At 41.3% G+C, this 15,967-nt stretch overlaps 1 protein-coding gene across 2 annotated transcripts; it reads left to right on the forward strand.

Moving 5' to 3' along the window:
• The first annotated feature begins 3,164 nt into the window (after positions 1-3,164).
• LOC107678866 (protocadherin-10-like) lies at positions 3,165-14,787 on the forward strand. Of its 2 annotated transcripts, none has more exons than XM_016474289.1 (5): positions 3,165-6,138; positions 7,086-7,144; positions 7,356-7,462; positions 12,431-12,784; positions 14,399-14,787. In XM_016474289.1, the coding sequence occupies exons 1-5, from the start codon at positions 3,592-3,594 to the stop codon at positions 14,416-14,418; spliced, it is 3,087 nt and encodes a 1,028-aa protein (XP_016329775.1). In that variant the 5' UTR covers positions 3,165-3,591; the 3' UTR covers positions 14,419-14,787. The 2 variants fall into 2 exon arrangements, with proteins under 2 accessions (XP_016329775.1, XP_016329776.1); XM_016474290.1 differs by having other exon boundaries at positions 12,431-12,588.
• The last annotated feature ends 1,180 nt before the right edge of the window (positions 14,788-15,967 follow it).

Consider the following 15,967-nt stretch of genomic DNA (forward strand, 5'->3'; position numbering starts at 1 on the left):
TCATTATTTGACAAAAGCGCGATTTGTTGTTATTGTGAGTGCACACAAATAAACGTAGAGTCTTTACAGATTTGAAAGATGTATTACTCTTATCTGTATGAGCAAAAATAACCAATATTTTAAGAGTGAGCGCACCGGCGCCTCCGTCATGCGGTGAGCGCGCTACTGTTCAGTTTCCGCAGACACTTGAACAGCGCACATTTCTCTTGGTTAACATTAGATTGAGTGTCCATGTAAAGTTGCTAATACTTACATATTTCAGATGATAAGCCATATTTGAGGTCGATGAATGACAGGCGAGCGTTTGGATGTCCTGCCCGATGTACTGTATTACCATAGACTAGCCGTTAACAATCTGTTAGTCACGGACTGCGTGGTTTCTCCGTGGAGTTTTTTTTTGTTTTTTTTTTGTTTTGTTTTCTGCGACTAATACAATGTTGGTCGACCAAGCCTCTTCTGGTCGACTAACGATTAGTCAACTATTAGGGGACAGCCCTAATGTTAACTGATCAAAATAAGCATTAACCTTGTATAAAATCACACAAAGATTATTTCACAACACTGCCATGCACAACATCGGACTGGTTCCTGGATCAACACTCTTATGAAAACTATTTTCTTCCACTAGAAATAGAAAGAATTGAGTTTAGTGATAAAAAAAAATCCTAATTCCTGACTTCAAAATCTGATTTGTTAACTGGAATGCTGTTATAACTGGCAGCCACACTATTATTTTACAGTTACAGTTACAAGATGGTAAGCTAACACAACTTAAGTCAAGTCACCTTGATTTATACAGCACGTTTTACAGAGCAGATTGTTTCTAAGCAGCTTCACATGTAATAGACAGGAAAATAGTGGAATCAATTATGGAAACGTCAAATTCTACTGTTAAGCAGCTCTAAAAAGACAACAGACAATCATTATTCAGCTCAAGTCAGTTTGGTGTTGATTCAGTTCGGCTGGATAATAGTGTTGATGTTGCAAAATGTGTCAGTTATGATACATATGTGATTCAGCTATAAAGCAGCTTTATAGAAAACAATATTTTATCATTCAGTTCAATTCAGTTCAAGTTTTGTTCTCATTTAATGGTGTCAGTGCCGTCAAATCAATAATAACTTGACATGCAAAAAGAAAAAGAAAATAAAACTACCTACAGTATACTTCACAACTTTCTTGAACAGATGATGATTGGGAGTAAACAAGCAGTATTAACACAGTCGCATGGATTACTTTGCCAAAACCGAGTTTGTGCTTGGCAATTTTGGGGTTGATCCCACGGTGAAAGAACCACCACGTTTGTATTTTTTCTACAAATCTTTAATTGTGCATGTTCTCACGTAATGGAATAAATTACTTGTTCTGAATCTCAAAACATCACCTCTCCCTAAATCAGCTTTGCAGGAGTGAAAAAAAGAGAAAGCGAGAGCGTGTGCTTGGGTGCCAATCATAATGGCAGCTCGCCTCATGCTGTTAAGGTATGCTCACATTATAATACAGGAGGGGAGATAATCTGATTCTCATATTCAAATCGCTGTTTGTCCATAAATCTTGAAATATTCATGAAAACTCAAATCTATTCAATCCCTCCGGCACCCTCGTGGGAATTAAAGCATAAAGTCGAGTGAGTGCGCCAGTGGCTCGCCAGAACTTGATTTAGAAAATCTCTTTTTTGGAAGCGATTCATGTTTACACTCCACTGGTGTTAAGATTCTTTCTGGCACAGCACCGTTTCAGACACTCCTTCAAATGTACTTTCTTGAGGGGACACTAAACAGCCATCAGTCCTTCATGGCTTTTGTGTCGTACGGGTGTAGTGCCGCGGTGATGCGCTAGGGGGCGCTCCGACTGTTCCTTGTGTTTGCCACCGTGGATCCAGAATAATTCCGCTCAGATGAAAACCGTGACATTTGCTTGCTGGGAGCCGGGGAGCAGATTTACACCAACGGTTTGATAGAGTGTCGCTTTCATCAGTATAGGGTATACGTACGGATATAATACACTAAGGCAGACAAAAATGATTGGAGACAAGGGGTTGGATGACTTCAGAAACGAATTATATTCCATTACAACAAAAATATGACCGTGCTTTAACGCAGCCATAAATGATAATCAGTCAAAATCTGTTATGACAACGTTTTAATAGTTAGCCTATTTGTAATTTTCATTACAATGAACAGCATCTATATAATTATATAGACTACATTTTGATGTTTCACCACCCACAACTTTTACGTTTCCAAACAGTCAGTTGAAACACTGGGTCTAAACGGGTTAATTACTTAATAATTACTTAATCCAACGAGAGTGTATCTTATTTAATTAGAGGGATAATATGCAAGTGCTGGACATTTCCACATATTTCTGTGCAGTTGCCATGAGGAATCCCAGGCGCGTGACTGACAGCAGCGCAACAGATTCATTTTGGCAGCTAGGAGGCGCATGTGGCTCGCGCTTGGGAACCAAATCGGACAAAGCTCCTAAGACAACACATTGCAAGATGACGGTAGTACAGAGCCTGGTTTATGTGTGCAGTCGATATATTAGATGCATTATGTACCAATATAAATTGTAAAAAAATAATTTAAAAATATTTATGGTGAATGAAAAAATGTCTTGTCTAAAATGTGAGACATGTGAAATGAGATGCACATATACTGTTTTCCCACTTTTTCACTTTTTAACTGTACATTTCAAATCAAATGAATTTAACAATGAAGTGATTTAGTTAAAAAGTAAAGGATACAAAATGCACTTGTACATTATACAAATAATAATAATAATGTGTGGAATTGTGTATAGATTTATGTATTTATAAATGCAATATAAAAAAAAACACAATTTACACGTATACACATTAAAACGTTATGCATGGTCTCATGTTGATATACAAAGGGGTGTTTGATTGTTTCTTTGTTTTTTTCCCTCCACAACTTGATCGTTCTTCTCTCTGACTCATACGAACTCATCAGCCATTCAATCATTATGACCAGAAATCCCGCAGCTCTGACCAGGGGCGTGTCTATCCGCTACCATGAGGCTTAACTGACGTAGCGCAAAGCCAATTAAGTTTGAGCTCTGCTGGTGACGAGTGCTCCCATTGGTTGGCGAGGGGAGGGTGCTGCGGGAAAACCGAACAGCTAAGCGCTGATGCTTCAGTACTGTGCCATTGGACCCCGTAGGAGCGGACCAGATATTTTGGGACTTTTCAGATATCAGAGACTGTAGCACTAATATAAAATTAATTTGTTGCATTAACTCTGTGGATTATGATATTGTGTTTTATCACACGCCAACTGATATCTCTTAATATCAGTGTCAGTTTAATGTTGTAATGTTCACTTGTGCCAGAAATCTGCTGCGATTCTAAAGCTTGTTCGTGGAGGGAATCGCCTTGGGAAATCGGTCCTGTGTAAACCAGCACGCAGACAGCATGGTTTTTGGCTGACAGCCCCGTTTAAGGAAAAATATTACCCTACAACCAAAGCCTTACGCAAGCCTGTGCGCCTTACCTTGGAGAAGAGGGTGATGGTTTTGCTGCGTGCTCCGCGGAGATAAAATATTCCAAGTGTCCTTTCCGTAGTGGAGATGTTTGTGATTTTGCTCCTGCTGTGTCTAGCGGACGGTGTAGTTTCGCAGATACGTTACTCTGTGCCAGAGGAAGCGGAGCATGGCACGTTTGTGGGGAATATGGCAGAGGATTTGGGACTGGACCTTACAAAACTTTCATCTCGCCGCTTTCAGGTGGTGCCTAGCTCGCGGACGCCATACCTGGAAGTAATCTTGGAGGACGGGGTGCTTTTCGTTAACGAGAAAATCGACCGGGAGCGCATCTGTAAGCAGAGCGCCAGCTGTTTGCTTCACCTGGAGGTGTTCCTGGAGAACCCACTCGAGCTCTTTCGTGTGGAGATAGAGGTGGTGGACATCAACGACAACCCGCCGAGCTTTCCGGAGACAGACATCACCGTGGAAATATCCGAGAGCGCGACCCCGGGTACGCGCTTCCCGTTGGAGAGCGCCTTTGATCCGGATGTCGGTAGTAACGCATTGCGCACGTACGACATCACCAAAAACAACTATTTCTACCTAGACGTGCAAACACAGACTGACGGCAACAAATTCGCAGAGCTGGTTTTAGAAAAGCCACTTGATCGGGAACAGCAGGCGTTGCACCGTTACGTCCTCACGGCCGTGGACGGCGGCCAGCCTCCTCGGACAGGTACAGCTCTGCTTGTGGTCAGAGTGCTCGACTCCAACGACAACGTCCCCGTGTTTGATCAGCCGGTGTACTCGGTTAACCTGGCCGAGAACGCGCCCGTGGGCACGCTCATCATCCAGCTGAACGCGACCGACTCAGACGAGGGCCCAAACGGAGAGGTAATTTACTCGTTCAGCAACCACATCTCAAGCAGGATCAAGGAACTGTTCGATATTGATGCCCGAACGGGCCGTATAGAGGTCAGAGGTGAGGTGGACTTTGAGGAGAGCAGCCTGTATCAGATTTACGTGCAAGCGAAAGACATGGGACCTAATGCCGTGCCCGCGCACTGTAAAGTTTTGGTCAAAGTGACGGACGTGAACGACAACGCACCGGAGATCATCTTCAGCACCGTCACGGAGTCAGTGAGCGAAAACGCAGCCACGGGCACCGTCATCGCGCTGCTCAGCGTCACAGATAAAGACTCTGAAGACAACGGCCAGACGCATGTGGAGATTCTCGGAGATGTTCCTTTTAAACTCAAAACCTCTTTCAGAAATTATTACACTATTGTGACTGACGGTCCTCTCAACCGAGAGACTGTAGAGGCGTACACAGTCTCCGTTGTTGCGAGAGATAAAGGGATTCCATCTCTGGCTACCAGCAAATCAATCAAAGTGCACGTGTCTGACGAGAACGACAACGCGCCAACGTTTACGCAGCCCATTTATGATGTGTATGTGACCGAAAACAACGTCCCCGGTGCTTACATCTACGCTGTCAGTGCCGCCGACCCTGATGTCCGACAGAATGCTTATATAACTTACTCCATAGTGGAGTGTGAAATCCAGGGCATGTCTGTGGTCACGTATGTGTCCATCAACTCGGAGAATGGGTATCTGTACGCCCTCAGATCGTTTGATTATGAGCACCTAAAAGACTTCAGCTTCATGGTTCAAGCCAGAGACTCAGGTAGCCCCGAGCTGTGGTCCAACACCACAGTGAACGTCATTATAGTTGATCAGAACGATAACGCGCCGTCTGTGATTGCGCCTCTTGGAACAAATGGCACTGCGCGGGAGCCTTTGCCGCGCTCTGCCGAACCAGGTTACCTAGTTACTCGCATTGTCGCCATGGATGCAGATGATGGAGAGAACGCGCGCTTGTCATACAGTATACAGAGAGGCAACGAGAATGGGATGTTCCGAATGGACTGGCGCACTGGGGAGTTGCGCACGGCCCGCCGGGTGTCAGTCAAACGAGACCCGCAACAGCTATATGAGCTGCTGATTGAGGTAAGGGATCACGGGCAGCCTCCTATGTCGTGCAGCGCGGTGGTGCAGGTGACACTAGTGGACAGTCTCGTGGAGGGCCACAGTGGAGAGCGCGGCACGGCAAAGGCCAAAGACGCGTCTCTGGACTTGACGCTCATCCTCATCATCGCGCTCGGCTCCGTTTCCTTCATCTTCCTCCTTGCTATGATTGTGCTGGCCGTGCGCTGTCAGAAGGACAAAAAGCTGAAAATCTACAGCACCTGCCTGGCGAGCGATTGCTGCTGCCTGGTGGGCTGCGGATCGTGCGGGTCAGGTGGCTGCTGCGGTCGTCAGGCTCGGGCCGCCCGTAAAAAGAAGAAACTGAGCAAGTCAGACATCATGCTGGTCCAAAGCACCAACACAGCCAACGTGAGCGTGGCGAGCGCCGCACAGGTGCCCGTGGAGGAGTCAGGGAGCTTCGGCTCGCTCCATCAAAGTCAGAACTACTGCTACCAGGTCTGTCTGACTCCGGAATCGGCCAAAACGGACCTCATGTTCCTGAAGGCCTGCAGCCCGTCGCGCAGCAACGACACCGAGCACAACCCGTGCGGAGCCATAGTGACCGGCTATACGGACCAACAGCAGCCGGACATCATATCCAACGGCAGCCTGCTCTCCAGTGAGGTACGAGCACTTACTCAGAGAATATTATTAGCTGCCAAAAATGTTTTAAAATGATTTATTAGGATTCCGTTTTTATTTATTTATTTTTTTTATTTTTATTTTGAATAATGGCACTCAGAAAGCAAGTCTAGCTCTTTTATATAGCTATACTGTATCTCTACAGTGTAAAATCAGAATCAGAATCGCCAAGTGAGCGTAAACAAATAAGGAATTTGTTGTGGTTTCCAGGAACTCTGCGTACAAACACACATAGCACAAGAGAACAGGAAAAAAAAAAAAACACATTTAAATAAAATTAGATAAAATTATAGACTTTAATTATTCCACATTATGTTAATATGTCAGTCATTATTTTTGAAATTGTTTTTGCTATTTTACATTTGAATTATAGTCATTGTTTTATATTTCAAATTAAATATACATTTAGTGACTTAAAACAGCTAAGAATAAAGCAAAATAATCTTCCTCTCAAGACTAGTGAGCTCTGAAAACAAACAGGTTGATAACTGGTTGCTAGCAGACTTACATAAGCAACATTAATCTGTTCTACTTTTATTATTGGTAGTACTAGTATTATTAGTATTAGTATTAGTATATTTTATATGGCATATACTGTGTAATTACCCACATTAGAGCGTAAACATAGTGAGTCACTGAAGTGATAGATTTGCATGTTTGTGAAAAGCTCTCCGGGTTATAGGTCATTAGATATGCCAGTCACGGTGTTGCAGAGCCTCACAAGAACAAAGATCCGTCTATAGTTGAATTCTGCTGAATAGCAGCAGAGCCTAATGATTTTGCCTGGCCATAAAGTTTCTGTAATGCCCCTAGTGAGCGAAGCTTGAATTCTGACCTGCATTATTATTATTATTATTTTTTGTTTTATTTTTTTTATTACTATTATACATTGTTGTTGGGCATGTTTCAAATCAATACCTCTCTTGCAGACAAAACACCAGAGAGCAGAGCTCAGTTATTTGGTAGACCGACCAAGGCGTGTTAACAGGTGAGTATTTAAACTAACTGACCTTAAACTTATTTGCCCCCTAAAACTTTATGAAAGGACTTTATTTTTTCCTTATGTGATAAGTCTATGAACATCCGAATAAAACCGACTTGAGCATATATGAGACCATTTCAAGGCTGAGCAGTACATTTGTGGTTATATAAGAGTCATGCGGCATAGCGGTCGACTCAAACCCTCTCTCCTCCCTCAGCTCTGCATTCCAGGAGGCAGATATCGTGAGCTCAAAAGACAGCGGCCATGGAGACAGCGAGCAGGGAGACAGCGACCATGATGCCATGCATCGCGGACATTCCTCTGGTATGGTTATACAATTCAATTTCTATTTCTCTCTCGTTTTGATGTTGATTATCAGATGAGCTGCTAGTCAGGCTGAGTTTGTAGAGATGTGGGTTTAAAGTTTTTTTTTTTTTTACTGTTGAGATAGACATGCTGGATGAACGATGGCAGAATAGTTTAAATAGTTTGATTGGGTTTCATCCTCACACAATCAGAACAAAACTCCTGATCAAGGCATGTCACGGCCTTTCGGATCTATGAGGATCCTGGCATAAATATTTTAGGCCAGTGGGCCTCTGGGTATGGATGAGTGAACACATTCCGGGAACAACAGCCATAGTGGATAATATAATCCAATTGTTTATGAATACTTCCCCATAATAGGGATTTACTTCAGTGGTACTATCTCGCTTTCACACACGCCTCCAAAGACATGACGGAATTTAGATCAATCCAGGCGGTCTGTCATAGACTCTGTGGGAATGGGACCAAATAGGTTGAGCAGCAAACAAACAAGCGATTCATTGGCTGAGTGCGACCCCCTCCCCAAACTCCCCTTCCACCCTAATCCCTCTGCCTGCATTCCAGTGACGGAGGACACTACTTGTCCACACCTTCACAAGACCACATGTGGCGCTTTGGAAATTAGATTTGACTGTATTCTGCAATGGAAACGGTGCTTTGTTTCTAAATGACTCTTCGCTTCAAGTGCATTGTGAAATTGACTGTATAATGTAATTATGACATAGTTGGACACAAATGAATACAACCAAAAAGTTGCATCTTATTATCATTAATTTTTTTTTAGTTGAGCATATGTCCTCTGTTGTTATTCTAGAGCACCATATGTTGTGGCTGGACTGCTTCAGCTCTCATTTAGCTTATTTTTGCTCAGTTAAACATTAGATTAAAATCAAGACTTTTTTTCCATACAAGGTCAGCTAGCCCATCTGCCTTTGTTGTCACAGGCCATCAAAGAACACTTGCCTTAAAGATACAGCTCTATAATGTAAAAAAAGTTTTTTTTTTCCCCTATTTGCGAGTATGTTGTCCCCATTATTTGCGGGCATGTTGTCCCCACTAAAATTAATTATTTTGCTGCATACTATCTTCTTTAATTAAGATAATTGAAAGCACCGCTTGGTATGCAGACTTGGAGAGCGTTCAGAATCGTGCATTGTTCATTTTAATGAGAATTCACTAGAAACTGCCTTCATCCATTCAAGTTTCTTTCAGACATTTTGTTTCTTAACCAGCTGCTGTTTTATGGGCTTTTTGAAAGAGGAAATTTTAGTCAGCCGAACGCTTAAAGTGTCAGAATGCAGACACATCCCGATCTAGTCATCTCTGCTAGATTAAAAACAGGCCGAGATAAGCATTGCTTAATTTCTCTCTAATGCATAAGAATGCATCTGTAATACATAGTGGATAACTTCAGAGCTTCTCTGATGCAGTGACACACCTGAATCATTTCATTCCAGTTTAATTTCTTTTATCCTGAGGAACTGCCACGTTGCAACAGAATCCCTCATTTGGGGTGCAGGTCATGTTCAGAATTCAGAAACGGCTCACTGATCAGTAATTTATTTTCAGCCTGATGCATACCAATTAGCAAATGAAGGTTATTATCAGATCTAATGCTTTGCAAGGCTTCTGCTCAGAAAGCAGCAGAGCAGATATAGAGAAAAGGAGATGTTTCAAAGGATAATTTCATTTACAGTCCATTGCTATATTTTTTAAAAATCTATAATTATTTTTATCTCTCTCTCTTTCTCTCACTTTTTCATGCACAGGGTAGAGCATCATGAACATTCTTATTTGGTGAAATTGCTTGTGGTGCTCTTCTGGTCTTTTGTTGTAGGGAGACCCGGTTTAAACAACATATTAATATCCGCCTCTGATCATTGGCTTTTTCACCTGGTATTTACATGCATCTCAAATGTGGCTTCTGTAAGCATTCATGATTTTGAGATGAGGGTCTCTGATTTTTTGACAACATAACATCACTTATGTCAGCGTGTAACTGCCAAAATTCAAAACTGTTTTCATTCGAAAGCATTAAAAAATCTAACTGACCCCAGACTTTTGAATGATAGTGTAGTGTTATAACTTATTTTATAATGTTGTTTAAATGTTAATCTTATATGTAATGTTTTAAATATAAAACGTTTTGAACTGAATTCTAGAATAATGTAGTGGAGCACCTGCTTTAACTGGCAAAGATTAAAACCCTTGTAACCCTTTTTCTTACAATTTGAATGTGGTTGAAGTGGACCAATCCCAAAACATTCTGAACCCCATTTAAATTTGTAGTAGGATCGGGTTACCTGAAATGGAAATTAATACAAGGTATAAAAAGCATGCATTTTTCAACCAGAGAATGCAGAGCATTGCATTTTCATCAGGTTTGACTCTTTCTTGTAATATTGAACCACAAGTCAACAATATAATTACTTTTCCAGTTTTTCAACTAAAAAAAAGGACACCGGTTGAGTACAGAGAGCAATTAATTTCAGAAAATGTCAGGAAATATCAAGATGTCTCCGTGCGATTACACAATGAGGAAGTGTCTTATCGCACACTCTCTAAATATCAAACTCTTTCTCTCGCTCACTCTCTCACCTTCTTTGTATGTCAGAAATATACACAAAGAACCTTTGTTCACAGTCTCTTATAAAAACGAACCTATTGTCATAGATAGCTTTCAGATTTAATGTCTAAACTACTTGTTGTTGCCTAGTCGATCTTATACTTGGGTCTGTAATTAGGAGAGTCTTACCAATCCCAGGCCTAAGTAAAATGTTTGCATGTAGCTCCGAAGGACGCTAATCCTCTTTTAAAGCAGAAACCCAAAGTCTGTGTATGCTGACCTGTCTTCTGTCTGAAGGGCTAGTCTGAGGATTAGCTAAGAACATCCCCCCACACACCACTGACTCTGCTCCATACCTTCAACATCTCCACTTAGCGCTGCTTTGAAAATGGCACTTCATTAATCCTCCAGCTGTAATTACTGACTGTTTTAGACATGGGGTTTTTAGACACAGGAGCCGAAAGGGGATTTAAAAATGCTCACCTCTCTCTTCTTCTCAGATGCACATAGTCAAAACAGCACGGCTTACACCTGCTGGGGGTGCTGGTGGGGGTAAAAGGCGCTGTGCAACTGTCACATACAAAAGGATAGTTTCCCTCACATTGGCTTTAGCTGTATTGCTCTTTTAGCGCTAGCTTCTCTGCTTTGTGATTTGTGAGGTCATTCATCATTGGATATTTGCAGCAGGCTGCGTGAATTACATGCCCCTAATCAAAATACATTTTCAAAGAGGCTCGTGCTCAACCTGATGTGGTAGGATTAACATTAGTTGTGAGATTTGGCTAACAGCACGGCTTACACCTGCTGGGGGTGCTGGTGGGAGTAAAAGGCATTGTGCAACTGTCACATACAAAAGGATAGTTTCCCTCACATTGGCTTTAGCTGTATTGCTCTTGTAGCGCTAGCTTCTCTGCTTTGTGATTTGTGAGGTCATTCATCATTGGATATTTGCAGCAGGCTGCGTGAATTACATGCCCCTAATCAAAATACATTTTCAAAGAGGCTCGTGCTCAACCTGATGTGGTAGGCCTAACATTGGATGTGAGGTTTGGCTCCCAAGGCCTGGAAAATGGAACAATTGTTAGATTATATTATATTATATTCTTTACTGTCATTGTACAAACATACAACGAGATTATGGTGCACTCAAGGACCAAACTCAATATATGTAAAATAAATCAATAAATACATACATACATACTTTCATCCATTCATCCGCACTCACATTCTACACATCAAGCATCCTCTGCATTCTTACTATACACTAATTGCCAACATATACAGTTAACAGAATAGTTAAAAGTGCATATTACAAACTACTGTATTGTAGTTGGAGGGTGTGTTTTCAGGTCAGAGTTAGTAATAGCTTTAGAATATATATATATATATATATATATATAATTTTTCTTTTTTTTTCTTTTGAGGCTTGTGCTAAACCTCTGAGAAAGATGTTGTAGGCCTAACATTGGGGTGGAGCTTAGCTCTTAAAGCCCATTTCAAATAATAGCTGGGAAATGGTGCAGAAAATGATATATTTATTTAGTTAAAGCAATTTTAATTATTTAGATATATAAATATTTTATATCAAGAATTGTATTTATTATAAAAAAAAAATTCCTGCATATTCCAAAGCCTTTTAGCACCCATTGAAGCATGTTTTTTTTTTTCTTTTTTAAGGTGACGTAATATTTTATTGTGTCTCTTATTCTTTTTGTTCCTTTAATTGAGACTATGAGAAAGAGACAAAGGAGTAAAAGAAGTTATGACCTTTATAATATATCCCTTCATCTTGTAGCTGGGCAGAAGAGTAGGAAAGCGAACAGAGGTTTGGGTTTATCTGCAAGCTTGGTGTCTGAGAGAGTTTACCTTTGATGTTAAATAGAAAGAGAGGGGAAAGAGAGACCGCAAGAAGAGATTACAGCATTGACTCCATCCACTCACTGTGTGCATGTTCTCTGCACATGCTTTGATCAGGGTAATTTGTAATTTAAAAGTAACTAAAAAGGGAAAAAAGGAGCAGGACACAATCTTTTCATGATTAGCCCGTCAAGTGCCAAATACATTTCATGCATAGAGCTTCTAATGTTTTCATGTATTACATTTCATTTGGATTTTTATAATGCTTGATTAAGTCTAAAAAAGGATGCGGCATAACTCGTTCTGATTGGTTGAATTAATGCAGAATGTGATGGTTCTTTTATCTATGAGAGGAGACATTGAGGGTGCGTTATATCTTACATGCACTGCGTACACTCGGTTTGTTTTATTTGTTTATGTTTGTCCGTTTTGTTTTAATGCACTTGCATGCTTCCAGTGCAATTGGGAGCAGATTCTCGGTCTCATCCTCCCACATGGACAATTGAACACAAGCTAACCCATCTCTCTGTTCTCTGTCATAGGAGCAGACCTGTTCTCCAACTGCACAGAAGAGTGCAAAGCCCTCGGCCACTCAGATCGCTGCTGGATGCCAAGTTTCGTGCCCACCGAGGCACGACAGGGCGCCGATTACCGCAGCAACCTGCATGTGCCGGGCATGGACTCTGTGCCCGACTCTGAGGTATTTGAGGACGAGACGTTGGCGGGCGATCAGTCATTCTCAACCTTTGGCAAAGAGACGCCACACCACCCCAAGCAGATGCACCAACACCAACATCAACACCATCAACACCACCTCAATGCTTCCACGCTAGAGAGGAAAGAGTTCGATGCACTTCTGTGTAACTCTCGCATGCCTTACAAAGCCACCTGTCTGTGTGAGTATCTCAAAGAGAGAGCACTTTCCTCTCTCTTGATCTGACCCGAAAAAAACTTTCCAAATTCAAGGCCTCTAGCGTGAAGTGCTGCTGAATTCTCTTCTAAGAACTCTAAGCCCTCACACTTCTGCTTTCCTTCACCCATCAACATCTATCCATCCTTCATCTACTCTTCATCAACTGATTCCTGGTGTACACTCTTAAAAAATAAATGCTCCAAAAGAAGCAAAAAGTATTGGAGAAAACATAACAGAATCATTTTAACCTTAAGGATTTTTTTTATTTTTTTATCCTATAGTTCTGTAGAAAACCATCTACTGGTGCTTTAAAGCCCCCTGGAGGCCTGCACATTTTAAATGGAGGAATCAATATGCTGATCTTAAGAACCTCTAGTGTAGTATCAATAACTATTTTAATCTTCAAAGAACCAAATAGAAAGAACCCTACCAAGTAAACAAAGATTTTTCTTGATAGAAGCATTGAATAACCTTTATTTTTAAGAGTGTATTATTAGCTTTTTCTTCATACATTTACTCACAGTCGAACAATGTTATCAGGGTTGTTAAAAAAAAATCTGAATTGAAGAAACCTTTTAATACATGATTGTGAATTTGAATCAAATTGGCTACACCCACTGGAAATTGAATTGGGATTTAAATTAAAATGACAGGAAGTCATTCTAATCAATTCAACACAATTTCTATCTATCTATCTATCTATCTATCTATCTATCTTCAAGACTTTTGAAACATTTCAAGCCAACATTTAAAATGTGTCTTGACCAACTTGGTTTTTCATTTGAAAAATTACAGTTGTATTAAATTGTTTGAAATTCATTTCACTTAATTTCTACTTCCGTACATTCAAATAAAAAATCTGAAATTTAAAAAGCATTCTCAGTTGGGTTTAGAATGTTTCACAACCCTGATAATTTAATTATTTCAAACATTGCGCATGCTTTGAAACATGAAATTGCACTATGAAATCGTTCAGTTGTTTATAAATGCAGGGAATTACGAAAGCTCTTGTGTCTAATTTTGGGATTTTAATGCGATACGATGTTAGATCAAACATTAAAACATTCTCAGATATCTGACCATAGGCAAAGACCCACCAGAGATTGACAGAGATTGAAGCCTAAAATGAACTTGTAAAACACAAAAATAAAAGAAAGGCAGAAACTCCCTATTGTTTTGTACACAGGCAGCACATTTATTGAGGCAGTGTTTGACTAGTCGTGCCAAACATCAGCTCAGAAGCTTGAAACCGGCACTCTCAAAAGGCCAGAGTTTATAAGGTTTAGACTGCCTACTACTGTTTGTTGTGTTAGAGAGGATGAAGGTGGTAGTGGGATTGATTGAGATATTATTGACTGCTCTTGTTGTGTTGAAACCTTCAGACATCTGTCTCAGAAAGAACGCTACGAGGCTGTGTGGGTGGTGCATTTAACTTTGAGGAAATAGTTTATGATTGTAGGCCTATAGTTCCTCATCAAAGCGCCACGTTTGTATGGACCAGCCAAGGGTCTTTTAATAGCTAAGCACAACACTTTATGTAGTTTGCTGCCTAAAAAAAACATGCCTTTAATAAGCTTCCTTCTTTTTCCTTTTTTAGCGCGGAAAAGGATATGCTAGCTCTTTCCGAGTGGACATACCAGAGACGGCGTGATTTTGCACAATCAGTAAAACTGATGGAAAAGCGAAGAGCATCAAGTTTTCAGACTCTATTTCCAGAGCCGTTAGATGATCGTGTGTTCCCGAAGGCTTCCGGAGCCTCTAGGACCTCAACAAACTCGATGAAAGAGTTAGACTTGCAGAGCTAGATGCAAGGCCGAGCGGCAAGACAACGCGCTTCTCAGCAGGACTGAGACGGAGGACAAAACTAGACCGTTAAAATACACGGAGGATAGGAAGACAAGGAGAGAAACAAGAGGACAGCTATTCCTCTTGGCTTCTGCGTGTGCCTGTTTACAGCACTACTGTACATCGTAAAAAAAAAAGACAGTGTGAACTATGACGAGAACCACCAATGAAAAATACAAAAATGGAGATATATTCACTGAGCCCTTTAGTTATGTACACGCACACACACACACACCACTGAAAAGCCAATTGTACAGGAAATTAATTTGTGCATTACAAATGCAATATTGTTCTTTTAGACATGACTGTTTTTATATTCTGTGTGCGGCTGTGTGTCACTCACATTAATCTCTTTCACAAACCACAGGCTTTAATATCTGAACGGGAAAGCTGATGGAGGGACCTAAATACAGAAATCACTGGGCTATAATAAGAATAATTAAAGAAATAAAATAAATGACTTACAATTCCCCAAACAAGTCATACGTTTCCCGGAGACATGTTTTTGGAGCAACTTTTAGTCACTTTTTTAAGCTTTACTGAAATAAATTCTTCTAACAGGATCTTATTTGTTTCGCAAGTAAAACAAAATGAGAAGGTGGGCCTCAAATGATGATGTGAAGGTGGGTGTTGGGTGACGCTTTTAGCAGAGGCCACCGCTGACAGATAGATTGAAGTTGAACAGAAAATCTGTCCTCATAAATATGCTAACAGCCCCAACCCCTGTCAGACTCTTTTCTCTCACCTGTCTCATGCCTTTCCTCCATTCATCTCACCCCTCTTTTCCTTCCTCCTGCACACACCTCATCTCCTCTTGACAGGTCAGTGCTCCATTTGTTCTTTCTGACTGATGACATCTATGAGAGCAACTTTTGTTCTTCTCCAAAGAGAGAGAGAAAGAAAAATAAGAGCGTCTTCGGTGCTGGTTTGTCAAGGTGTTCCGTGTCTGTTCTCACTTCAAAATGCCTCTCTGTAGAGAATGTTTTGAAGATCTCTACTGTGTGCATGTGTGTGTGTGTGTGTGTGGCACTGCCAGATGTCTGATGTCTGAGGTGACAGTGAGACGTGGTGGAGGCTCATCGGACCCCTAGCAGTTCTCTGAGGGGCCTCGGGGGCCCCTGCCTAAGCGTCTGAAGCGACAAGGCGCCAAAAAAGCGATAAGCGGAGCAGGACAGGAATGTGAGAGCAGAGAGGCTGCAAATCCCAGGTGTGCTGTCTGTTACGTGGGAGCGGGAAGAGAGTCGGACAGCAGATAAGATGACAAAAGAACGACGGAGCCGGGAGCGTGACGGTAGGGGGGGATCCAAATGAGAAAGGGGAA

This window comes from Sinocyclocheilus anshuiensis, unplaced genomic scaffold, assembly GCF_001515605.1.
Source record: "Sinocyclocheilus anshuiensis isolate Anshui unplaced genomic scaffold, SAMN03320099.WGS_v1.1 scaffold2036, whole genome shotgun sequence".
NCBI classification, from domain to species: Eukaryota; Metazoa; Chordata; class Actinopteri; order Cypriniformes; family Cyprinidae; genus Sinocyclocheilus; species Sinocyclocheilus anshuiensis.